The 24,946-nt window shown below is 43.8% G+C and overlaps 2 protein-coding genes across 5 annotated transcripts in view; one reads left to right on the top strand and one right to left on the bottom strand.

Moving 5' to 3' along the window:
- Positions 1 to 808: 808 nt before the first annotated feature.
- On the bottom strand, positions 809 to 10,511 carry Tifa (TRAF interacting protein with forkhead associated domain). Of its 4 annotated transcripts, none has more exons than XM_015993148.3 (4): positions 10,353 to 10,511; positions 9,128 to 9,322; positions 8,223 to 8,281; positions 809 to 2,424 (listed from the first exon to the last, which is right to left on the bottom strand). In XM_015993148.3, the coding sequence occupies exon 4, from the start codon at positions 2,409 to 2,411 to the stop codon at positions 1,854 to 1,856; it is 558 nt and encodes a 185-aa protein (XP_015848634.1). In that variant the 5' UTR covers positions 2,412 to 2,424; positions 8,223 to 8,281; positions 9,128 to 9,322; positions 10,353 to 10,511; the 3' UTR covers positions 809 to 1,853. The 4 variants fall into 4 exon arrangements, with proteins under 4 accessions (XP_015848634.1, XP_006970459.1, XP_042135840.1 ...); XM_006970397.4 differs by lacking the exon at positions 10,353 to 10,511 and adding an exon at positions 9,714 to 9,991; XM_042279906.2 differs by lacking the exon at positions 10,353 to 10,511 and adding an exon at positions 9,714 to 9,991 and having other exon boundaries at positions 8,223 to 8,278.
- A 7,779-nt stretch (positions 10,512 to 18,290) lies between these two features.
- The window catches only part of Alpk1 (alpha kinase 1), a 108,276-nt gene continuing 101,620 nt past the window's right edge, over positions 18,291 to 24,946 (top strand). The window contains exon 1 of the mRNA XM_006970426.4: positions 18,291 to 18,422. The gene's annotated coding sequence lies outside the window, so the exon portion shown is untranslated. The remainder of the gene's footprint in view (positions 18,423 to 24,946) is intronic.

Below are 24,946 nucleotides of genomic sequence, written 5' to 3'. Positions count from 1 at the left end.
GACAGAGACAAAGGAGAGACGGGTGAGGGGTTGGAGAGGTGCGTACCTCATAGGAGGAAAGCAGAAGGGGGAGAAGGAAGGGGTGGGGTTTTCCCTTAAGAATAGGCTTCTATGTCAGATCCCAGGGTGGCCCCAAGAGGCAGGTCAGAATATTAACACAGAAGTCAGCAGAAAAACCAAGAAATGAAACAGTCATCTGGGCACTTAGCAGAGACAGGAAACAGTTTCCATAGCAACAGGCCTGGGGCTGTGGCAGCAGCTGAGGTCCTGTTTCACGGTGGAGGAGTGACTGGCGATCTACATCAAGAGACATACTGCGCATGACATTCCCATGGCACCAGCCTGAAAAGTTTATTAGAAATAGTTTTGAAGGGTTGCTGCAGAAATACAGTTACATTAAGCTAAGCACGGGTGGTGGGGGGTTGCACACCTGTAAGCACAGCATTCAGGTGGCTGATGCAGGAGGATCATGAGTTCAAGGCCAGCCTGAGCTTCAAAGCAAGATGTTGTCTCAAAAACAAATATATGTGTGTGTGTGTGTGTGTGTGTGTGTATACATATATATGTATATATGTGTGTATATATATGGTTAGTTCCCCCCACCTCATCTGTTATAGCACAGAATTTCATTTACCAAGGTAATTACACAGGGAGCCTTGCTTCCTGGTAGTGCCAGAATTTATCTTAACTTGATGTCTGTCATTCTCTTTTACATAACATTCACAAACATTCATCTTCATCTAGCCAAAAGGAATTGAATGAGGATCTCTTAAATAAATACAACTTCTAAAAGTTGTGAAACTGAAAGTTTAGAAATATGAAAGCATTTATTATAAATATTCACATATAGTTACTTCTATAGAGCAGTCTGAGCATGAGCGTTTTCCTTCTTTAGGAAGTCTCAGAGAAGAGGCTAGTGGCCTGAGCTCTGACGTCATCAAACGCAAAGAGGCTGCTAAAAGTTTTGATTTCTGCGATTTTTAAATTGTGTAAGATACATAAAATTCAGTTTCAGTTTCTGGGGTTTTTTTGTTGTTGGTGGTGGTGGTGGTGGTGATTTTGTGTTATTTTGTTTGAGACAGTACTTCTCTGTAAATCCCTGGCTGTCCTGGAACTCACTCAGTAGACCAGGCTGGCCTTGAACTCACAGAGATCCATCCACCTGCCTCTGCCTCCTGAGGCAGATTAAAGGCATGTGTCACCACCACCCGGCAATTTTCAATTTTGTAAAAAAATAATTTTAATCTCCATGTTCTTTAAATGTTAATTGTAGGTCCTACATACAGAAAAGCAAAACTGCCGTCTTAGAAATAAATATTATAATTCCATAGAAAGAAAATCAAGGTGTTATTTCTCAAGTCTTTCCATAATGAAACCACAGTGACTCAGATGAGACTCAAGAACTCATTCCAGGACTCCAGCTCTACAAGTATTAACATGCCACAGACACCAGTGAACAATCCGCCTGAGCTCTGAACTTGAAAACCAAAGGCTGCTACGAAATGATGTGACCAAGCTTGGCTGATACCAAAACAAAGCATGGGAGTGTCATCAAGCAGAAAAAGGACCGAGAATAGCATTACACAGGAGGTGTGTTTTATACACTAACCCTTACGGACGTACACTTAATTCTTTGTAGATCCGGAATGCAGACAGCTGACTAAGTGGATGACAAACACAATCTATATATGGACTTCCGAATGCTATTACTAAATCCAAAGTCAGCATGCAGATATCTGTACTACACTACACTCATAAACTCTTAAGCAGTAGGATGCCTCGCAAGGGTCTCCCCATGTGTCCTCATCCATCCTTCACATTTCATCCTTCATGTTTCTCTGCATGGGCTCTCTTCACAATTCATTTTCATCCATTTCTGTAGGAGAAGTCCTATGGGTGAAGTAGGATGAATACCCCGAATCCTCAGGTACAGGACTCTGTGTTGGCCAGTTGTTTTCTTGCAAGAGTGGTCTTGGAGACAAGATAAACTGAGTCTCAAAAGATTCCACCGACTCTCCATCTTCCTTCTCCAACAGGAACTGATACTCTCCAAACCTGAGCATGCACTTGTAAGGCAGGTCCATTTTATTGAGGTAGCCGAGCTCCTGATTGTCCACCAGCAAACTGGTCTTCTTACTCATGTTTTTAATCTCAAATGAGAGAACCGAGCTGTTGAACTGTTTAAATGGCTGTAAAGCAAACTGAACTCGGGAAACCTGTTTGTCCTGAAAAGTATACCGACAGACGTTGGAATTCCGTCCAAACTTCACCACTTCAATAGAAGGAAATTTGTCTTTGTTGCAAAACCTTATTGACTTAAATATTCCACTCTGCAGCTGACCGGGATGGTAAACAGTCATCTGGAGACACGTCACTGTCTCTTCTGTGTCAGCATCTTCAAAGGAGGACATGACGTCCCCTGGCCTGCAACAGTCAAAGCATCAGGTTAGTTCAGCCCACACTGCCCTCTCTAAGAGTGTGCTCAAAGCGTGGTAGGGGATTCTAAATGAAGAAAACAACACACGGACGACTCCTATACTAACCCTTCTTCTCCTGATTTGTTTTATTTCTGCTTTGACCACTTTCATAATGAGGATGACTACCAACAGTGCAGTGATTCAGGGGGAGCAGAGGGAAGCCTCAATTCCCTTTTTGTTAAGTAGTGGCACACCTAGAAATATGACGGATGGACTTTAAGAATAAAATCAGGTGTGTCGTGGTGGCACACCCTTGTAATTTCTGAGACGTTAAGGCAGAAAGATCACGAGTTCAAGCCCAGCCTGGGCTACCTAATAAGGCTGTCTCAAAAACAATTGGTTTGCATTTTAATATCCTCCGACGATCTGTACACAAAGAAGACCTATAGTCTATTAATTCTACGTGATTACTATAAATTGTGAAACCTTTTTTAAATAAAAAACTTAAAGGTTATAAACAGGGCTGGAGCTAAGGGCACTGGTTGCTCTTCCAGAGGGGCCTGGTGAGACACCCAGCACCTATATGGTGGCTCACAACCTCCTGCTACTCCAGTTCCAGGGAATGCAATACCCTCTTCTGGCCTCCTTAGGCACTGCATGTACCTGGTGCACATATGTACATATAGAAAAACACCCATATACACACAAAATAAGGTAAAAAATTTTTCATTAAAATTATAAATAGTTGCGATATTATCACCTTATATAATTGAATTAATTTAGGGTAAATTAAATCTTAAATTTCTGGCAGATTAATGATTAAAAAGTAAATACTTCTCATGATTCCTGTATTCTTTCATTTAGACATTACATTTTTGGCATGAGGCTACCTCAGTACCACAGCCCTCACTGGTCCTGGAGTCCTTTGTGTCCATGTTTCTTTTGTAAATGTCTTGAAAAGCAGTCATCAATCACAGTAGTTCCATCTAGCTACTGTTGGCATCCTTGGAGCCCAAGGCCTGAGGTGCCCCACCCAGACCTCACTGTACACGGGTCTACTACAATGCCGGTGGGATGGGGTGTTATTTACAGGATATTTACAACAGGAAAGGAAAATTCATTTCTTAAAATTTTCTGAAGCTATTTTGTTACAGAACTACAGTTAAAAAAAACCTAACAGTTTTAAAACTACATAAAAATGACTTAAAAGTTCAAAAAAATAAAAAGCATTTAGAAACCAGGCTCTCACACAATCTCAGTCTTTTAGTTTTCTGTTCTAGAACCAACCACTAAAAAGTTGCCTTTAACTTTACAAACAGGTTCTCCACACAAGCATAATTATGTGAGCATGTATATATGTGTTCATGCGCACGCACGCACGTGCATGCACACACACACACACACACACACACACACACACACACACACACACAAATGCATGCAAGCACATATTTTTCCACGGAGAATGACTTCTCTCCTACAAATAGAAACCATTATATTTAGTTCTGGGCTTGGTGGCGCCATGCAGATGGGTGCCTTTTTGCCATAGCCACACCACTCTTTCCACCAAGTGTGCTGAGGGCACCTCTACCAAGAGCTGCCGAGGGTTCACCGTGACCTCTGAATGACTCTCGCTTGTCTGTGTGGTTGGGTTTTATCTGCTCATGCTGATTTAGGGCTTTTGAAGCAGTAGTCTTCAATGAGGTTTTTTAAATTGAATTTATATTTTGTGTGCATTGGTGTTTTGCCTGCATATGTCTGTGTGAGGGTATCAGAGTCCCTGGAGCTAGAGGTACAGACAGGTGTGAGCTGCCATTGGGTACTGGGAATTAAACCTGGGTCCTCTGAAAGAGCAGCCAGAGATCTTAACCACTGAGCCATCTTTCCAGCCCCATCAATGAGGCTTTATAATTAAGTGAAATTTATAGTTGCCCTGGTTTTGTTTACAACAAAGCAAAAACCAGTTAGTATCAAACTGCTATCTATCTTAGATGTTAGAATCAAAACTGCTGGTTTGAAAACTATTTTCACTACCCTTTTATCTTAGCCTTTTCCTGTGTTGTTTTTCTTAAGTGGGTCTGTGGTGGTTTGAAAGAGAATGGCCCCACAGACTCATATATTTCAATATTTAGTCCACGGTTGGTGGAATTGTTTAGGACTGATTAGGAGATGTACCTTGTTGGGGAGGCATAGAGACGGTGGCCTTTGAGATTTCAAAAATTCACACCATTCCCAGTTAATTCCTCCTGCCTGGCATTTTTGTTTCAATGTGAGTTCTCAGTTACTGCTGCTGTACCATGCCTAATTGCCAGCTGCCATGGTTCTCATGATGAAGGCCATGGACTCTAGCCCTCTGATACTGTAATCCCCAAATAAACTCTCTCTTCTAAAAGAAAGCCTTGGTCATGGTGCTGTATCACAGCAACAGAAATATCGTAACTAAGACAAGGTCTCAGTACATAGCCCCTCCCAATCTTCCCATCATACCCAGTGCCGGCTACTTTTAAGGCATCATTTTTCTCTGTTTTACAAAGTCATGCTGCTACAATCAAGCTTTGCTCATTTACTCCATAAATGACAGCTGAGCAATATGTCTTTTTTAACTTGGAAATTAATCTTTAATTTTAATTTCATATTCTTGTCTCTTAGACATTGTTGCAGCATACTCAACTTCGTAGCAAGGTAAGAGATCCTGTGTAAGTTAAAAAAAGGAAAGCAGTGAGAAGACTCCTCAAAATCTTGGGCCAAGGATGTAAAAATGATTGAAACTGAAGCCAGCAAGAAGTAGCTAACATGCAATGAATGGGTGGAGCTGATTAAACGGCTTCACCATATTGTTTCAAAATACTTCATCATGATAATGAAGTCTCATTATTCAAGAAGCAGACAACATGAATGAGAATAATTACACTGAGTTATGCAATGATGTAATAATTTATGCATTGATAAAAAGAATTCATTGCTGTGAATCTCGGGTGACATCCACTTTCCACCTATATTCCCTGTTTGCTTAAAAGTTTTCTACAGTAAAACTGCATTACACCTGCAAGTCAAAAACATCAAAGAAAACAATGGACTTGGAAGCTGGCAGGGTTGATAAAGCACTTGCCTTTGCCAGTGTGAGGAGTGTGCCTAGATCTCCAGGACTCACATAAAAAACGGAGGAGCATGTCACACCTACTTGTATTCCCAGTGTTGGTAAGAGAGGGAGCGGTGACAGGCAGGTCCCTGGAGCTCCCTGGCCAGCTAGCATTGCCTACCTTGCAAAGTGTAGGCCAGTGGGAGGCCTTGTCTCAAAGAAGGTAGTCGATGCCTGATGACTAACACTGACAGTAGCTTCTGCATGCATGCACATACCTGTGTACACAACACATCTTACACACACTCGGGTGCGCACACACGCACATGCACACACACACACACACACACACACATACACGCGCGCGCACACAAGTTTTTCTGATAAGAAGCAAAGACTTTGAAAAAAAGAAAGGCAGAAACCATCTCCATTTTTGTCCAGGGAGTGCTTCAACTCCAGCCTATCCCTGGGCTTTCACAGTCACAAAAGAACTATGTTAAAAAAAAACAAAAACGGTATTTTCGTCAGGCGGTGTTGGCGCACGCCTTTGATCCCAGCACTTGGGAGGCAGAGGCAGGCGGATCTATGTGAGTTCGAGGGCAGCCTGGGCTACCAAGTGAGTTCCAGGAAAGGCGCAAAGCTACACAGAGAAACCGTCTAAAAAACAAAACAAAACAAAACAAAACAAAAAAAAAACCCAAAAAAACAAAAACCGGTGTTTTCCCAAATGCAGTGTTTTTGGTGACAGCTAAATATTGTTTTGGATGCTTTACATAACGCATGAGCTTGCAGTTCTGTCTTTTGAGTGCATCCATTCGCCAAAAGTGTCTGCTGCAAACAGGCTGGCAGACCTGGGACGCTCACTGTAAGGGGAAAGCTGGCACCTGGGGCCCATGGAAGTCTTGGTGTGAATTCATTCTTAGGGTTTGATGGACCTCTGAGTCCACAACTGTGATTCCTTCCAGCACACACAGAGGCCAAGTGTTTGCTGCACCTCGCTCTCCCCTGTTCCCCAGCGGGCCCTTTGGAGAAGGCTCCCCTGCTTTAGACTGATAATGACATCAACACAAACAGAAACACGCATCACGCATCGTGGAAGCTATGCAGAAGCTTACTTCCTAGCAGATCTCCCTCCCCCGCCACCCCACGCCCCCGAGTCAAAGTTTCTCTGTGTAGCCCTGGCTGTCCTGGAACTCGCTTTGTAGAACAGGCTGGCTTCGAACTCAGAGATACCCCTGCTTCTGCCTCCTGAGTGCCGGGATTAAAGGTGTGTGCCACTACCAAGATGTTTTAAAAGCCACCACCGTGTAGTTTCACCTTCCTTCATGCCCCTGCCACAACATCACAGCCCCCTAAAGAAGTAGTTCAGGCTGAGTGCCAGAGAGAAGGACCAAAGACGGACACATAAGGCATGTGTCATATGAGCAAGAAATCCATTCTTCTTCCCTGAGATTCTCGAGGCTGTTACTGCACCCTAAGGTAGCCTAAGAGGACAGACGCATTCACCCGTCTCAGGAAGATGAAATGATGACAGGCCGACAGTTAAAGGCTTCTGCTTATGATAGGCCTTTCACAGGCTAGGCACGGGGTGCTGTGTCCTGCACCTGGACCATCTTGGCTTATCTTCAAAATAGTCCTATGAACTGCCCTTTACAGGTGGGGGAGATGGAGTTTTGTGCAATTTAAAGAGTGGGTGCAGGTACAAAACAAGGAGTCAAAGCCAGGATCCGAACTCTGACGCACTGTCTCTTATCACGCCACAAACTGCCTCCCTTCTGGGACTAACCGTTATGCTTTGCAAACTGTAGAAGTCAAGAGAAGGGGGCTCAGAAGTATGTGTGCTGAGACCAGCGGGATACCAGCCTAGACACCACTGCTAAGGAGGGAAGCGCTGCTGGCGCTGCCTCATAAGAGGATGTGGTCCAAAACATCGCTTTCCGCAAATGTCAATCATCCTTACATCTGCATGTGAGAATATGAGCACAGGCCTGCCATTCGCTGGCAGCTGTGCAGGTTGTTAGGGAAGTCACAAAGGCCAACGGACAAACTAATCTGTTTGTTAATTTCCAGAGGCACAAGGTCCCTCTACAAGGTAGCTTGAATCCTTAGCACTTCGGTATTCAGCAGAAAGACAGAAATGAACAATTAAAACAACAAATTTAAGAGGAGGAGGAGGAGGCTCAAAAAAGTTTTTGAACTCTTAGTTTTAAATGATCACATAGCATAGAAGGTCAACAGGCTATATATACAGTGGTAGCAGCGTTCGTCTCAGGGAAGGGAAACCAAGGGCCAGGGGCAGGAGAGAGACTTTTCACCTCACACCCTGCACCTTTGGAATTTGACACCACGTACACTAAAACCTAATCAAACATTTAACATCTTTTTTTCTTTACAAAAACCACAAGTCATCAGCTTTTTGTGGAATGAAATAGAATTACCGATAGTCAAGTTTCATTAGTAATGTGTGCATTACCCTGTATATTACTGTTATCTGTCATCACAAGGCTGTAAAACACTAACCTCCGGTAAACGGTCATATATGTTCACAAAGACACTGTTACACAGTAAGGAGATAAGTGGAATGAAAAACAAGTTCTGCTAACAGTAAAGAGATAAGTGGAATGAAAAACAAGTTCTGATAACAAGCACGAGCCAAAGGCACCGGCCTGCACCCCAGTCTCAGGGCTAACCTTTCTCAGGCTGGATCCCAAGAGGCACACACTCACCTGAGAGCCTTCCTGGTGGCTGGCCACAGCTCGCTAGATCTGGAGCCTTGTCTCTTCTTCTGAGAAAAAGAGCGATATGAGTAGGTGTGTTAGGTACAAAGCAGCTCCAACATCCCAACTACACACACACACACACACACACACACACACACACACACACACACACACACACACACACACGCGCCAAGCAAGCAAGCTGCTGCTCTCTGACCCCTATCCTATGTCCTGTGAACCAGTGAATGGCTGCCCGCCTCTGCTTTCACTGACGGCTGATTGGTTTCCAGTGCCACTGATGAGAAGACGCAGAGCGATGTTTTTACTAAAATGAACCAGGTGTGCCAACAGTTTAACAGGAAGTTTGCACGGCTCCCCTGGGAGGGTGGTCACGCGTGTTGAGAATTCGTTTTGTTTGAAACAACGCTGGCTGTAAACAGACGTTCCTCTGAATGGTGAGCTAAGGAAGGGTCCCCTCTAAAACGTTTACCATCACTGCCCTCTGCTCCAGCTTAGCCTCTGGGAGAGAATATGATGGCAAGAAGGACGTTTCTATTTTCAACACAAGCTTTCCTCCCTGACAAACACCCGAAACTGAGATGGTAGAAGAAGGGGGAAGAGAAACTTGGAAGAAACAAAAGGCAAAACGATCCTCTTGCCCAACTCCCTCAATTGCCATGGCCCCCTGCTCAGAAGACATCTGTCCGCAGCAATCTCGTAAGTTCCCAGTCTTGCAGAGGGAGTGAGGGGGAGCAAGCACCAGGAGTGGCGAGCGAAGGACGAGCTCAGCGCTTTTCAGTGACTCTCCGTCTCCCTCTGTTCACCCTCCAGTTCCAACCCCTACCCCATCCCCCTCCGTGGCTGCGGACCCCCTGCAGAGCCTCCCCCAGAACCCGGAAGTTCTTTCTGACCCGAAAGCCTGGGAAAGTCCCGGACCACTACGACGATCGGTTTTCCTGTGACCCGGCTGCAGCTGGGAAGTGGGTCTGGACGAAGCTGGTGCACCCGGGACCGGCTCTCCGGGGAGCCTCGAGTAGGCGGGAAAGTCTCCCTAGTTCAATGACAGCGCAAGGCGGCGGCGGGGAACCAGGACGTCGGCTCGAGAGCTAGGAAAAAACAAAGGACATTCTTTTTTCTGGTTTCCGACTAGATGAAAAGTTTACAAAGAACAGAGAACAGAGACACACACACACACACACACACACACACACACACACACACACACACACACACACACACCAGCGCGCCCCCAGTATCGTTCGATTCCTCCCTTTATAAAGATCACATATTTTATAAAGCTGGGATCGAGCTGTCTATAATTTTTTAAACTTTTCCTTATTATATAGGGCACGTCTGCTTGTAAACCAAACCATGGAGGGGCGGTAGATGATGACACCACCCTGAAAACTTTTGGACAAAGCTGCCCTCTTGGTGGAGATTTTTAAAAAAGAAAGCGAAGTTCTCACCCTCACCCCCAGACTGCTGACCAACAGATACCTGAGGACCTGAGGGTCCGTGAGCCTTGCTGAGCCTCTGGTGAAAGTGGCAGGACGCGGCTTCGTGGGGGGGACCGTCCCTGCCACGGCCGTGCGAGCTCCCCGAACCCACCCCGCCGATCCTCCCGCGCCACGGAGCCTCCCACGCGCGCGCCCACACCGGCCAGGCGCGGGTGACCTCGGCAGAGCCCTCGGCGGGCAGGAAGCCGGCAGAGGCAGCCAGGAGGCCACCGGCGTCCTCCCGGCCCTTTCCCACAGGAAGCCCTGCCCCCTGACGCCTTTCTGAGGTCTCCTGACCCGGTTTGAGGAGCAAGGCACCCCAGGCGACCGCACCTTCTCCAACAAGAGGCTGCCCTAGACGACACGTGACCAGGGAGCTAGGCTTTGCAGAAGGGAACTGGGTCCTTTCCTGGTTAAGGGTGGCCGCCGAGGGGTGGTGGTGGTGGTGGTGGTGGTGGACCCGCAGGGAGTAAGGATGTGTGCCTGCTCTCCGGCCTCAGGGGGCCGTGGTTACGCTCTGAAGATGCTGAACCCGAGGCGAGGGGTGTGGGTAAGAGTCCAGCCATAGCAAATAGGACTGGAACCTGTCTCGGGATGTTGCCACCCCGCACGCACGCAAGCAGTCCAGAAGCTTCCTCACCTGTCATTTCTGGCTGGTCATCCTTCGCCCAACACCTAGTCCTGGGTGGTGAGAGGGGGAGCAGCCTCTCGGGGGTCCTTCATAGCAGAGTGAACACTCTTGATTTCCAAAGTTCGAGGAGGTTGGGGTGAGAAAAACAGAAGGCGGGTGTGGAGATGGAAAGGAGATGGGAAAGAGAGGGAGAACACTGAGCGACTGAAGATGTAGCGGAGGATGTTCTAGCCGTCCTCCGGGCTTGGGAACCCACATACCAATTCTCACAGTCATCCTGTGGAAGCCATTTATTTGTCTGGACTCTGTTCTTAATTTCAGGGGAGGTACATTATTTGTGAGTCTTTTCTCTGGCACTAAGAATGATGTGGACTCTTGTGGCTTCCGCTCTGTTTGGCAGTCTCCCGGAGGGCTTTTTTTCAAATTCAGTTTCGAAACCAAGGGTGGGCAAGGAAGTCTGCATTTAAGTGAGCAGATTCCAGTAAGGGCTGTAATTTCGTTTGTTAATAATCAACATTTATTATTTCTTCTTGGAGAGACAACCACAGTATTTTCTTCCAGTTAAGCAATATCAAGGCAGGCGGAAGATAAGACATTGCCAATTTCATTGTACCCAGTAAACTCACACAATAAACAAGGCTGTGTCATATAGCTCAGGCTAGCTTCCACCTCAAGATCCCCCTGCCTCAGCTTCTTGAGTGCTGGCATTATGAGCCTATTCCATCACCCCAAAGTCCTTAATATAGAGATAGGAGCTATTAATAACACTGATAGGAAAAAATGCAGGTGAAAATTCAGGGTACTAGAGAGCATTAGCTTCCCTGAATTGACTGACTTGGTTGATCCAGAATGGGACTTTTAAATAAGCATGGAGTTTGACATTAGAATCTTGCTTCCCTCTGGTTAAAAATAATGGATCTTAAAAGTGAAAATGAACTTGTGGGCAACAAGAATCAGGCAGGTGAGTATACCTCAGAGCTTCTGTTTCCTTCCCCGGGGGCTTGAGGGATACTTGGCTGTGGCTGAGGTTACTGACCTGTGCTTATCTCCTTCCAGATAGTTACAATGTGGTCATTCCAGTAATCTCAGTTTCCCAGACTTCCTGACAAGTGATAGAAGGTCGCAAATGAGTCGAAAACCTTGACTCAGACAAAAGCCAAAAAAAAAAAAAAAAAAATGTGCCCATTTTTCCTGTAATTTCAGCTCGCTGAGTCTTCTGGAGATCCCAGGAAGACATGCACAAAATCAGTGATCTCAACGCCCGCATTCCTAGATAAGACAGTCTTTTCTAACTGTGCCTTATCGCTGACCCTTCCCGTATGACCATTAAAAATAGCTTTTAAATGAGATCAGTTCACAGGGTTACTCCAGACTTTGCTTCATTTTTATTCAAAGTCAAATCTTAGGCAGAGTCAGTCACGTTAGCTTGGAGAAGTGCACAGCCCAGTGTGTGTTGCCCTTACAAATCTGCTGAGGGGTGAGGGCAGAAAGAATACGATCAAAATATGTTGCACGAGAGTCTCGAAAGTATTTTTAATCCACTAAGACCATGGCTGTTGGAATTCATTTTTAGTTCTTCCTCCCCCTCCTCCTCCTTCTCCTGCTCCTCCTCCTTCCTCCTCCACCTTCTTTTCCTCCTCCTCTTCTTTCTCTTCTACCCCACGTTTTCTTCTACAGTTTCCTTAAAGGGGAAAAAAGGCCTCCCCATGTAGCCCAGCGTGGCCTCCAGTTCCTGATGTTCCCGCTAGCCTCCTCAGTGCTAAGATTACAGGTGTGAGCCACTGTGCCCAGTTCTGTGGTTTCCTTTTTGAAGAGAAAGAATACTTTCCTTTTGCTTTGTTGCGGTTGTCATGGAAACAAATTCATCTTTCGGGGAGTTGTGAGTCTAGCCTTTAACGGCTGAGCCCTCTCTCCAGCCCTCAAATTCATCTTTTTCTCAAGATGACTTCAAGGAACGAGGCTTCTTGCATTCAGAGATGCCTGTGGCTGCCAGCATCCTTTACATCAGGGGCTGAACTCCTTTGCTGAGACATGAGTGAAGGCCTCACTGGCTTTTATGCTTAGTTAGCCTGCCTTGGCAGAGCCAAAGGCATTGAGTGATGTAGGGTTCGTAGGAAGTATACTGAGTCTGAGCTGAGCTCTTTGGGGAAGTGGATACTCCAAGATCCAAACTTGAACTGTTTACTAAGCCAAAACAAAAGTGAGCAGTATCATATGTTCTTAATACAAAAGGAAGGGGTGTCCCATAATAATGTGACTTAGCATTTAGTTTGAAAATAACATTAAATGCCCACAACCCGTCTCATTTCTATCAATCCTTCAACAATTTGAAATACACAAATTCTATTCCTGTTTTAAAATTAAGGAAAATTTTGTCAAGGCTCTCCTATTCAGCTGATGTTATCTCTCTGTAATGGCCTGCCCATTATCACTGCCAATCCCCATGATACAGGTTCCACATAAACCCTAACTCCCACACTTAGTTACTTGGCAGCTTTAGCTGGGTGATATGGTGATATTTTATTTGTGCTGAAACGTGCTATTTTATTCGCATGTTAATAAATAAAGTTGCCTGAAGATCAGAGGTCAAATAGCCATAAAACAGAAGTCAGGCCATGCTAGCACACACCCTTAATCCGATCAGAGTCCCTGTGAGTTCAAGGACATAGCCAAGCATGGTGACATGAGCCTTTAATCCCAGTACCCACCATAGAGAACTGGGGGTCAGTATAGACAGGCAGTGACGAGGAAGTCATGTGACTGGGCTTAGAGCCAATGAGAAGGCAAAATAGGAAGGCAATAAAAACATGGGTTAGATGGAAGAAGCTCTTTCTGTGGAAGCTACAGTGAGGTGGTAAGCTAAGGCTAGTCATGGCTATTACTCTGATCTCTTTGGCTATTACCTCTGTATTTGGCTCTGTGTTTCTTATTTAATAAGACTGTTTAGAAATTCGTCTACAGGGTGGTTCTGTTCTTAGAATGGAGAATACAAGAAGGGGGTTGTGGAATCTCCTTCTGTGGCTAAGGAAAGCCGCTGAGGCTAGGTGTGTATTGGAGTGTCCCTGAATGGAAGCCCAGAGAGGCCATTGTGTGTGTGAAGCTGTGAAGGTGAAGCCTGGATAGTGTTGGAGACTCCAAGAGGTTGGGGATGCCAGAGCTGTGAGACATCCGCCAAAGAGAGCTGCAGACCCAGTTGGAATCAGCCCGAGGGAGAGGAGGATGTGGTAGTCAAAAAGTTGAAAGGAGTTGGAGATCTAAAGAGCACGTGGACAACAGACACAGAGATGCAGAGTTTGGAGTTCGCCCTGCTGGGTTTTGGTCTTGCTTTAGTCCAGTATTTCTTCATTACGTTCCTTTTCCCTGCTTTTGGAATGGTAATGTATGTCCATTGTATATTGGAAATAAGTAGTTTCCTTTTTTTTTTTTTTTTGTTTATGCAGGGGGTTACAGGTTTTTTTTAATTTTTTATTTTCTTCTTCTTATTATTTTAGCCTTGTGTCTCAGAGGAGACTTTGAACTTAGTACTTTTAAGCAGTGTTGAGGCCATTATAATAGACTTGGGGACTTTTGAAGTTGTACTGAATGCATTTCTGCATTATGATATGGCTATAAGCCTCTGGGGACTAGTGAGTGGAACGTGGTGTTTTGAACAGGAATGACCCACATGGGTTCATTTGAATATTTGAGTCCTTGGTCATCAGGGAGTGGCACTACTTGAGAAGGATAAGGAGGTGTGGCCTTGTTGGAGTAGTTGTATCTTGTGAGAATTCATTCCTTTCAGCCAATGTCTTTGAGGTAGAAAGTCCGAGGGTGTGGTCTTACCTGTGTATGTACCACTTAAGAGCAGAGGAATAGGGGTTGTGGGCTCTCTTGGGTAGACAGATCAGGACAGTTGGTTCCCATCGCTTCTGGGCAGAACAGAGGACAACAGCTGGATAAGCATCAGTGTCTACTTTGTTCTGTATCAGTGAGTATATTATCCCCATTTTATACCTTAATAAATTCTTGAGATCCTTTAACAGACTCTCGTGAGTTCACATAACACGTGTGGCCTTGTTGGAGGGAGTATGTCACTGGGGGTATGCTTTGGGGTTTCAGAAGCCCAAGCCAGTCCCAATGTTTCTCTCTTTCTGCTGCCTGCAGATCCAGATATAGAACTCTCAACTCCTTCTCCAGGCATATGTCTGCCATCACCTCTCCTGCCTGCCTGGCATTCATAGTGCATATCAAGTGCATGACCCTGATTGACTCTAATGTCACCTTGTTGAAATCCTTGGCCAGGCAGTGGTGATGCACGCCTTTGATCCTACCACTCAGGAGGCAGAGGCAGGTGGGTCTCTGTGAGTTCGAGGCCAGCCTGGTCTACAAAGTGAGATCCAGGACAGGCAGGGATATTACACAGAGAAACCTTGTCTTGAAAAAAAAAACTTTTAAAAAAAGGAAAAGAAAAGAAAGCCTCAACCAAACCACTTTTGAAGGGGAACTCCATATAATGTTGCTGGTTTTGTCTAATTCAAGGTACATAATTTTGGTTTTTCTCCTTTGCTGTTTTTGGACATTCTTTCCCAGAGTTCTTTGTAGATCAAATCCCTCTTTTCCCCCATAAATCCTGGTTTATGATCTGGTTTGGTGGTAGTGGCTTGTTAGATATGTGTCAAGTGCTGGGTTTGATTCCCAGAACAAAGAGTTGGAGAAGGAGAAAGAACAGGTATCATATTTATATTGATATCATATTTATATCACTGAGTGTCTTTCTCTTCTGCAGTCTGTCCCCTGCTCATCTCTAACTCCAGTTCTTTTTAAATCACTTCTAAGTCATTTTCTGTTGTTTGCATGTCTTCTCACCCAAACCTGTTTATTTCCCCCATCATCAAGATTAATTGAGCCCAGCCATAAGTTATGCCTAGAATATCACAATAACTTTGGAATTCGTCGTTCTTGATTCTACCATATCTCACAATCCAATCTTCCCACTCAAAGTTTTCTTTCTAAAATTTATTCTTTTATTATCATATATCTGAAGGTTTTCCAAGATCTGCCAGTGTTTTCAAGACAGAAGTGCACACTAATTATAATGAAGCACAAAGCACTCATTGTGTATGCTAACCCCTGTCCATATACCCAGCTAATTCTTGGGCTCCTCCTCCTCTACCCACCTGCCACCATGGGTCCTTGAGGGCATTGCTTGTGTGCACTGTCAGCTCCCACAGTTCCAAGGCAGCACTTGGCATAGACCGGACACCTCCATCATGTAATACAAATGAATGAGTGACATCAGTTTGCTTCAGCATTTTATATCCAAAATTATAAAACCTAAATGAGTATGGTAGGATAGCTAGTTTTTCTAAGTATATCATAATGTGCTTCCTTTATAGTATTCACCGCAGACAGTTACTGAAAGTGAAGCGTTAGCTTTTACATTTCTGCTAGGAACTGTTGTCCTGGAAAGCTTTCTGTGATTAAAACTAAAACATCCCATCTCGTGTTTCTATGGCTCTGGGACTTTTGCCAGGAATCCTTATCAGAGACAGATGTGGCTCTTGTCCAAACTCTACGAAGATAAATGACTCAACCGCTGGTTTCTTCTCTTCTGTCTGTCTTCTCCAGGTGTCCACTGCCTTCTTTTTTTTTTTTGTGATATATATTTTTTATTTTACAATACCATTCAGTTCTACATATCAGCCATGGGTTCCCCTATTCTCCCCCCTCCCACGCCCTCCCCTTACCCCCAGCCCACCCTCCATTCCCACCTCCTCCAGGACAAGTCCTCCCCCGAGGACTGTGATCGACTTGGTAGACTCAGTCCAGGGAGGTCCAGTCCCTTCCTCCCAGACTGAGCCAAGTGTCCCTGCATAAGTTCCTGGTTTCAAACAGCCAACTCATGGAATGAGCACAGGACTTGGTCCCACTGCCTAGATGCCTCCCAAACTGATCAAGCCAATCAACTGTCTCACCTATTCAGAGGGCCTGATCCAGCTGGGAGCCCCTCAGTCTTTGGTTCATAGTTCATGGTCCACTGCCTTCTTTTAGGCACTAAAATTTCACTCTTTCTCCCCAAATAATTCTTAACTTTTTTTTTAACTTGTCTGTCCCCAAACAGGGTTCTACAAAAAAGTAACATATATTGAAGCTGATGTTCATCTTTTATTATAACTTTAAATAATTGCAAAAGATTTCTGTGTGGTTTCCTAAACAAAACTCTTTATATTCTTCTTCCCTTCCTCCCTCCCCCTCTTCTTGAGAAAAGGTCTCACTAAGTAGCCCTCATTGACCTGGAACTCCCTCTGTATATCAGGATATCAGGCTCGCCTTGAACTCACAGATATTCGCTCACATCTGCCTCTCAAGCTCTGAGATTAAAGGTGTGTGCCACCAGGCTGGTGCAAATTCTTTTAAAGGCCAAACAAAATTACATATCAAATGATTTGGGACTCCTTAACATCTCTCTATAAAGGCATGAAGTCTGTTTTCAAGGATTGGAAAATTTTATATTATTCTTTTATCTCTCTAAGTTTCTATTTCCATTCCATTTCCCTCACAGACTTTATTTGTAATATAAAACTATATATCTTTAAGTTTTTATCATTCATATACAATGAAAACATGTATATATCAAAATTATTTCTCTTCTTTGCTACAGACACTATTGAATAAACATTTAAAGACTGACATATATTACAATACTTACAATACCTGTATTTTAAATTTGTAATTGATTTAAATGACAGTATAAGGTTACATATTTGATCAATATTAAATAATAGAGTACTATTTAAGAGTACATTTTCAATACGATTTATGGCATTTAAATATTAGTTAACAGATACATATTACATATAGCTACAATAAAGCAATATTCCATGAAAGTGCATACATAAAAAGGAAACTCTCTAAATAAATAAATAGAAGGTTTTGTTGTAGCAATTCTATGTACTTGGCTTGAGCAACTTCTTTTCTGTTTGTTAGTTTTTGTTTTTCAAGCAAGGGTCTCATTATGTGGCCCTGGCTGTCCTGGAACTCACCATGTGGACCAGGTTGGCCTTGAACTCACCATGTAGACCAGATTGAACTCACAGAGATCTGCTGGATTCTGCATCTGGAGTGTTGGGATTAAAGGTATGCACCTGCACTGCCTGGCTGCTTGAACAACTTCTGAAGTCATATATGAAGAATTATTGTCTATCATAAGTTTGGTTTTAGTCAACCTAGCTTTTGACCATTTGATTCGTTCCTTCCACTTTGTTGGGTAGAAGAGTTGGAATCTATCCAACCGGCCACAGCATTTGTTTCCCAAGGTGTGGAGCCATTCATTTTCTCATTTTGGGCGTTGTGTGCCAAAGGCTTTACCCAAACCTATCAGGTTGCTATTAATCCATTCTTTATTCACTCTAAACTTCTTCACTAAAGCAGGCACAGAAAGACTTTAGAAAGTTAAAATATTGTTGACCTCTTAATCTTTTTCAATAAAATGAACTTGGTAAACATTTTAATGTCTTCTCATGTATTTTTGACATGCTTTTGTCAAAACTTGAGTCACAAATTTCATTTGCTTCATTGAAGGACAAATCAACACACCCGGCCCTTCTGTGAAGCTGGAAGAGAACTCCTTATTTGGACTAGGGAAGAATGGAGTCATCCAAGAGTGAAAGAAGAGATCACCAATGAGATATCATGATTGATGTCATTGTTCTGACGTCATCAAAAGACAAACTCTCAAGTCTCATTTCTGGGATCTATCTCGGAGTTAGAGCTCAGAGGACTAGGTGCCATAAAGGCACATGTACCAGCTTGTTTATTTGCACTGGAGAAAGAAGCTGGAGTTCTTTCTGACAGAAGGTGCCAGCCATGGTAACACTCCCAGAATACCTTTTCTGGTTGCAGCCACCAAAGGGGCGTGACCCGTGGTGGAGTTACACAAGCAGGTTCTGTGCAAGCGAGGGCTTTTCCTTTCAGATTGCCACTTCCTGAAACCAAAACCATTGAGGAGAAACGCTGTATTTCCAGGAAGCTTGTACCGGAATTAAGGATTTTCAGAGTCGCATTGCTGCTCTTAAGTTTCCCTTCTTCTCTAGGATCAAAGTGAGTACCAGCCTTCATTGAGAACTTGCGGGAGATGTGGGTGCAGATGCAGGGTGGGGGCGGCAGTTTTTTCTTAGAGGTGACTGTGGGAGACTCAGCCGGTTCCACTTCCTAGTCTCGACTGCATTTAAATAACTATGGAGCTCTTAGAAATGTTTGCGTTATCTGAGCAGGGACAGGGAGGATAGGACTACCTACCCTACAATAGTAAGTTTCAGTTGTTGTGCCGGGTGTGTGTGTGTGTGTGTGTGTGTGTGTGTGTGTGTGTGTGTGTGAAGGTGGGGGGGGGTGTTAATAATATAAGGATTAGTAGCAATGTACTTTGTCACAAAACTTGCCAGACCTGCTAGTGAACAGCTAACCTTGTTGCTCAGTAAATAAGTGTTGGATGAAGGCATTAGAGGGTTGTTGGGATTATTTATTTAAAACTGGGTTTGAAGCACGTAAGGAAGCCGTGGTAGAAACTGCCGCTCGTATGATGGAATCAGTAAATTTGCCAGGACACAGCTGTATGAAAATCCCTCTGCACATTTGGGAAGAAGTGACAGGAATTCTGGGTATGGGCAAGAATTTTGTTAAAAAAGAAAGCACGAATGAAAATCAAATTCCTTTGCATGTCTGGGTGGAATAGTCATTTCATTAAGAATTTTAACATTGGTGCCAGACTGTAATCTAATGCTTCCATGGTAAGGGCTTGACAGGTGTGATCTAAAATCAGAAGCAGGGAAAGTGTGACTCGGGCACGCAGGGTGTACGGTACAATCACCAATGCTCTCGATCATTCAGTAACATTGAGAAGAAAGAAAGAACCGTGAAGAATTGGGCAGACTTGGGCAGAAGCAACAAATACACTTAGGGAATTTAAAAAAATTTTTAGCTATGAGGTCTCAGCCAGGCAAAAGTCAATAATGTCTTTTTTAGGAGAATTAGAAGGACAAGGTTTTTTTTTTTTTTTTCAAATGCCAAGAAGCAAGTATTAGGATGGAGATGCCATTACGTTGTCACATAAAATTCTCTCATCTGCTCCTTTGTGCTGGCGTGCACTGTAAATCCTAACAACTTCAAAGGTTTTAATTTGTGACTTTCAAGACTAGAGTTCTACTTCCAATGTTAAAATTGTTTTGTTTGTTTGGTTTTTGTTTTTTTGGTTTTCGAGACAGGGTTTCTTTGTGTAGCTTTGCGCCTTTCCTGGATCTCACTCTGTAGCCCAGGCTGGCCTCGAACTCACAGAGATCCGCCTGCCTCTGCCACCCGAGTGCTGGGATTAAAGGTGTGCATCACCACCACCCAGCTGAAGTTTGGATTTAAAGACAAAACATTTGCATAGGCAGAATAAGATATTTTGGCAAAGATAACCAAGTGACAAAGTCTACTTATATTTCCTCTATATATACTCATAGCATGAAGGTAATTTTATATTTTTTATTTATATATGTACTGCACCTGCATTTTGGCTATGGCCTATCACATGAGGTCAGGTATGGAATTTTGTGATATTACGTCACTGTTCAAAAAAAATTATTGAGTTCTGGATCCTTTTGAATTTCAGATTCTCAAGTTAGGAAACTTTGACTTGCAGTTAACTTTTCTCGTGGCTGGTGGTTTCCATAGCTACCCTTTATAGCTTGCACTGAAGTCTAACTAGCACTCGTTTGTAGACAAGGAAAAAGGGGAGGAATACAAACTTCACCTGGTATGTGTGCCGATAGCATCCTAGCCAGAGGCTGTGTCCTTATAGACTGCCATACCCTGAACACATTCATTTATGACTGTTAATGTTGCACCTATATTTTATCGCTGTCTCTTGCACCCCAGAGTGTGCCTTTGGCTGGCCCAGGAAGCCCTGCTTAGGATCTTCCCTAACCCCAGTTCGTCTGTTTACTCTGGTGCGTCCCCCGGGTTCATAAGCAATACGACATCTGTCAAATTGCAAGGACATCCTGCCAGTTCATCCCCGTCCTTCTTTTCTATAAAAACATTTTAGGGCTTTCGCCCAGTTCCTTTTTCTACCCCATGTTGTTCTGCTAACATAGCCTATATTTAAGGTTTCCACACTGCAGGTCATCCTTTTCCAAGATAACCATGTCACGACCCAGAAGTTTTCTCCCATGACTCACGTCCTCCAATAATAATCAAGGAATGAAACACCAGGGGTGAATGCTGGTGAATCAGTTTTGATGGTTATTTCTGTGGTTTTCAGGTGGCTTTAATAATTCCTCTGTGCCCAGATTTTCTATCCCCTCTCCCTCTCTGGTGGTCAAGAGAGACAAGCGTGAGGATGTAGGGCTATGGGGTTGGGAGCACAGTTTGCAGGGCCTCTCGGCAGCCACCAGAAAAACCCTTGGCACACCCACTCTGTGCTATATGGTGACAGCCTCTGATTGCAGATGAGACCGGGCACCTCACACTTTCAGCCTTCTGAGAACACCTCTCTCAATCTATTTCCACTCAGTAAAATGAACTCTCATTGTGTTGTGCCCGAGCAGATTCCAGCTTCATGAAGGACGTAGGTACTAGTGTGAACCTCACCTCCCCAAGCTCTCCCTCTGTTCTCTTCCATCGTCTCGGTAGACAGTATTTCCCTCGTGTCTGGAGTTTTTCTACTCCAGCCGGTTTCCTCACCCCTACCCCCACTTACTCCTGGATTCAGATTCTGGAGGTGGCAATCACTAAGATACACCGTAGCTCTCAATTTCACTCTTTCATACCCACTCTCTAAATACAAAACCCCTCCTGTTCTTGGCCTGTTATTTGTTATTGTATCTGATAAGACATCCAGGTTCTGGCCAACTTTACAGAAGGACTTAGTTAAGTAAATGTTAATATTACAAGAATCACAACCAATACCATCACCCTACTGCTATTGTTCAACTAATGTGTGTGTGTGTGTGTGCATGTGGGCACACCCATACACGCACCCATGGAAGACAGAGTTTCCATGAATTTATGTTTCTTATTCTTATTCTGTCGCTCTCCACTGGTCAATGGAATAATTCAATGTCCCCAAGTAGAACAAAGTAGCTCAGGTTTCATTGCATTGCTCATAACAACACATCGTTCTTAAAACTGTGTGCCACTTGTTTCTGGAAGTTTCCATTGAATGTTTTTGAACACAGTTAACTGTTTAATTTGGATAGAAAAAAATCAGACTGTCGATGAGAAGGTTGTTGTGATCATTTGAAGTAGAAGGCGTTGAGAAAGATTTGTTGAATGTGTCCTATGGGTCAGACTTTCTGCTCCATAGTGTACACACTTTATCTTGTTCAATACTCACTGCAATTTTATGAGTCAGGCACTCTTCTTAGGAGTGATTGCTACACCTTCCTCGTCACTGGCTGTTCGCACCACTCCATTCCTCTTCCTCATGTTGTACACTCAATCTCTAAGTCCAGCCATCTGCTGGAACTTTGTCAGTTGGCTGAACCTGCTTTGACCGAGCTGGCATTCTCTCCAGACCAGACATTTCCCAGAATCCACAGCTTCTTTCCCCTTCGACCACTGGTCCTGGCCTTATCCACTCACTTCCATCCCACCGACGGCAGCCATGCGGGCACTGTATTAGGATGTAAAGGGTCTGTTCCCAGGGAAAGGTTTTGATAAAGGCTGATGAGTGTCGATGATGGTTGGCTGTTCAGTCACCCTGTTTGTGTTTGGAGACGAGGGCCAAGAAGAGTGTATGTGTGGGGTGGGGAGGAGGAATGACAAGTTCCAAAGAAAAATAGAAGTTGGTACGTACCAAATTGATCGCTGAGTTAGTTAGGGTACAAATGAGAGGAAGCAACAATCAAAAGCCAAGAATCATTTCCCAGTACAGCTACACATTTTAACTGAGAGGCCAAAGTCAGACTGCTTGGCTAACCTCAATCAAGGAGCACCACATCAAACTTTAAAGGCTTATACTTTATAAAACCTCATTATAATTCCTATAGCTATGCAGAGAAATGAGGATATAAAATATTTGTGAGTTTTATTTCTTGGTGGAACCATAATTAATTGGTGTGGGTTTTTTTCTTTTTGTTTGTTTGTTTTGTTGTTGTTTTTTGAGACAGGGTTTCTCTGTGTAGCTTTGGAGCCTTTCCTGGAACTCATTCTGTAGCCCAGGCTGGCTTCGAACTCACAGAGATCTGCCTGGCTCTGCCTCCCGAGTGCTGGGATTAAAGGCGTGCGCCACCACTGCCCGGCTAATTGTGTTTTGTCTTTTTTTTTTTTTTTAATGCCAAACTTTCTGTGATATCACTTTTTGTGTTCATAAAAATAGAATCTTTCTAATTTTTTTAAGATTTATTTATTTTATTGCGATGTGTATGAATGTTTGCCTACACATACGTATGTGCTCCACATGCATGCCTGGTACTGGAGGACACCAGAAAAGAACATTGGATCCCCTGCGGCTGGAGTTATAGATGGTTATAAGTTGTCATGTGGGTGTTGGGAACTGAACATAAGTCCTCTGCAAGAGCAGCAAGTGCTCCTAACCACTGAGCCATCTCTCCAGCCCAAGAATACAATGCTTTTAAAAGTCTATAGCTTAAAAAAAAAAAAAAAAAAAAAAAACAACAAAGATAATTACGACTTTTCAAGACTTTTATGACTTAGCCTCTCTCAGAAATCTGGGAGCATTCAGTGTGTTCTCTTGCCAGGCAGCTACAGTCTGTGAAAACAGAAGTCAGAGCTAAAGACAAGAGGGGGAGAAGCTTAACTATTACGCAACACACTGCAGAAGTTCCCCGGTGTCTCAACACAGCTATTCCCCAGTAACAGTAGATAAGAAATAGCCTTCCCGGAAGGGAACTGCACATTCCTGAAGTTGCATGTGATGCAGAGCATCTAGGAGGCCCCTCTGAGTTCTTTCCACAGGGCATGCGCCTTCAGGTCCTTGCATCTACTTCTGAGAGCAGGAGCAGTCATAAGCAGGAAGCGTGGGGTCACTGACAGAGCTGCAAGTGAACATGTTAAGAATGCCATGCTTGTGGCTGGAGAAATGGCTCAGCGGTTAGGAGCATTGGCTGCTCTTCTGGGGGACCCGAGTTCAGTTCCCAGTACCCACGTGGTGGCTCATAGCCATCTGTGCCAGGGAACTGTACACATTGTGATAGACATACAAATATGCAGACAAAATACTCATATGTAGATAAAATAAATATCCAGGGAAACATACCTCTGAAGTTCAAGAGAGAGGTTTGAGCTGGAGATGGGAATCAGAAGTTGTCGGCAAACTCATGATGTTTAAAATATGTAGTTATAGGGCAGATGTGGTGGAATATGCCCTTAATCCTAACACTTGAGAGGCATGGGCAGGAGGATCTCTGTGAGTTCGAGGCCAGCCTGGTCTACATAGTGAGTTCCAGGACAGCCAGGGCTACACAGAGAAATGCACATGAGATCCACATAGCATACCACGTGTCATCTTGACCACTCTAGGTGCACAGTTTGATGTCATTAAATAATACATTATCTCACAGAAGTCCTTATAGCTGCAGCTCTATTCCCACTTATGCTAACTTCTCATTTTCCCTCGCCTGAGCCCTGGTCATCACGGTCCTACTTCTCAAGGAACCTGACTCTTCAGAGTACCTCAGAGAAGTGGACTTAAGCAGCTTTTGTCCTTTTGTGGTTTGTGTGTTTCACTCCCTATGAGCCATCTAAGTTCATCCATGCGGTAGCAGGTGTGCTTCCTTCTCGTGCTCACTCCACACAGGCACACACAACATCTGTCCATCTGTTGATGATCAGTGGATGCGTACGTTGCTTCCACAGTTTGCCTATTGCAAATACTGTTGATGTGCACATGATTATGAAGGTCTCTCTCTGAGACACTGTTTTCAGTTCTTTGGGGGTGTATATTCAGAATTGGGGTGGTTAGATCAGATGGCAATTTTTTTTTTTTTAAATTTTCTTAAGGAATACAAGGGTTCTAACTTCTCTGCACCTTCCTCAACACTTATGACTTTCTCCTCATGGGGAATATCCTAATGGATGTGAGATGACATCTCATTGTGGTTTGGGTTTGGATTCCTGTGATGGTTAATGACAATGAGGATCTTTTTGTGTTCTTGTTGGTCATTTATGTATCTTCCATGTCTATTTAAAGACTTACTCAGTATTTTTAAATTAGGTTGTTTCTTGTGTGTTATCAAATAATAGATGCTCTTCATGTATTATGGATATTAACTCCTCAGGAGGGATATTATTTATAAACAACTTTCCTATTTTTCAAGTCTCCATTTTGCTGATAGTATCTTTTGGTATACAGATGGTTTTAATTTTGAATTTATCTTCTTATTCTATTGCTTGTGATTTTGATGCAATTGTTTCCAAGACCAAGGTCATGAAGCTCAATTTCTGTGTTTTCTTCTAAGAGTTTTACAATTTTAGGTCTTACATTTGAACCTTTGAGTCATTTTGAGGTAATTTTTTGCATAAAGGTCTAACTTCGTGTGTGTGTGTGTGTGTGTGTGTGTGTGTGTGTGTGTGTGTGTGTGTGTGTACATTCAGTTTTTTCAGCATCATTTACAGAAAAAAAA

This window comes from Peromyscus maniculatus, chromosome 6, assembly GCF_049852395.1.
Source record: "Peromyscus maniculatus bairdii isolate BWxNUB_F1_BW_parent chromosome 6, HU_Pman_BW_mat_3.1, whole genome shotgun sequence".
NCBI classification, from domain to species: domain Eukaryota; kingdom Metazoa; phylum Chordata; class Mammalia; order Rodentia; family Cricetidae; genus Peromyscus; species Peromyscus maniculatus.
This window is presented reverse-complemented; position numbering and strand designations above follow the sequence as displayed.

Coding starts and splice junctions, on each gene's coding strand:
- Tifa (XM_015993148.3), bottom strand. CDS start 2,411: ATGTCCTCCTTTGAAGATGCTGACACAGAAGAGACAGTGACGTGTCTC.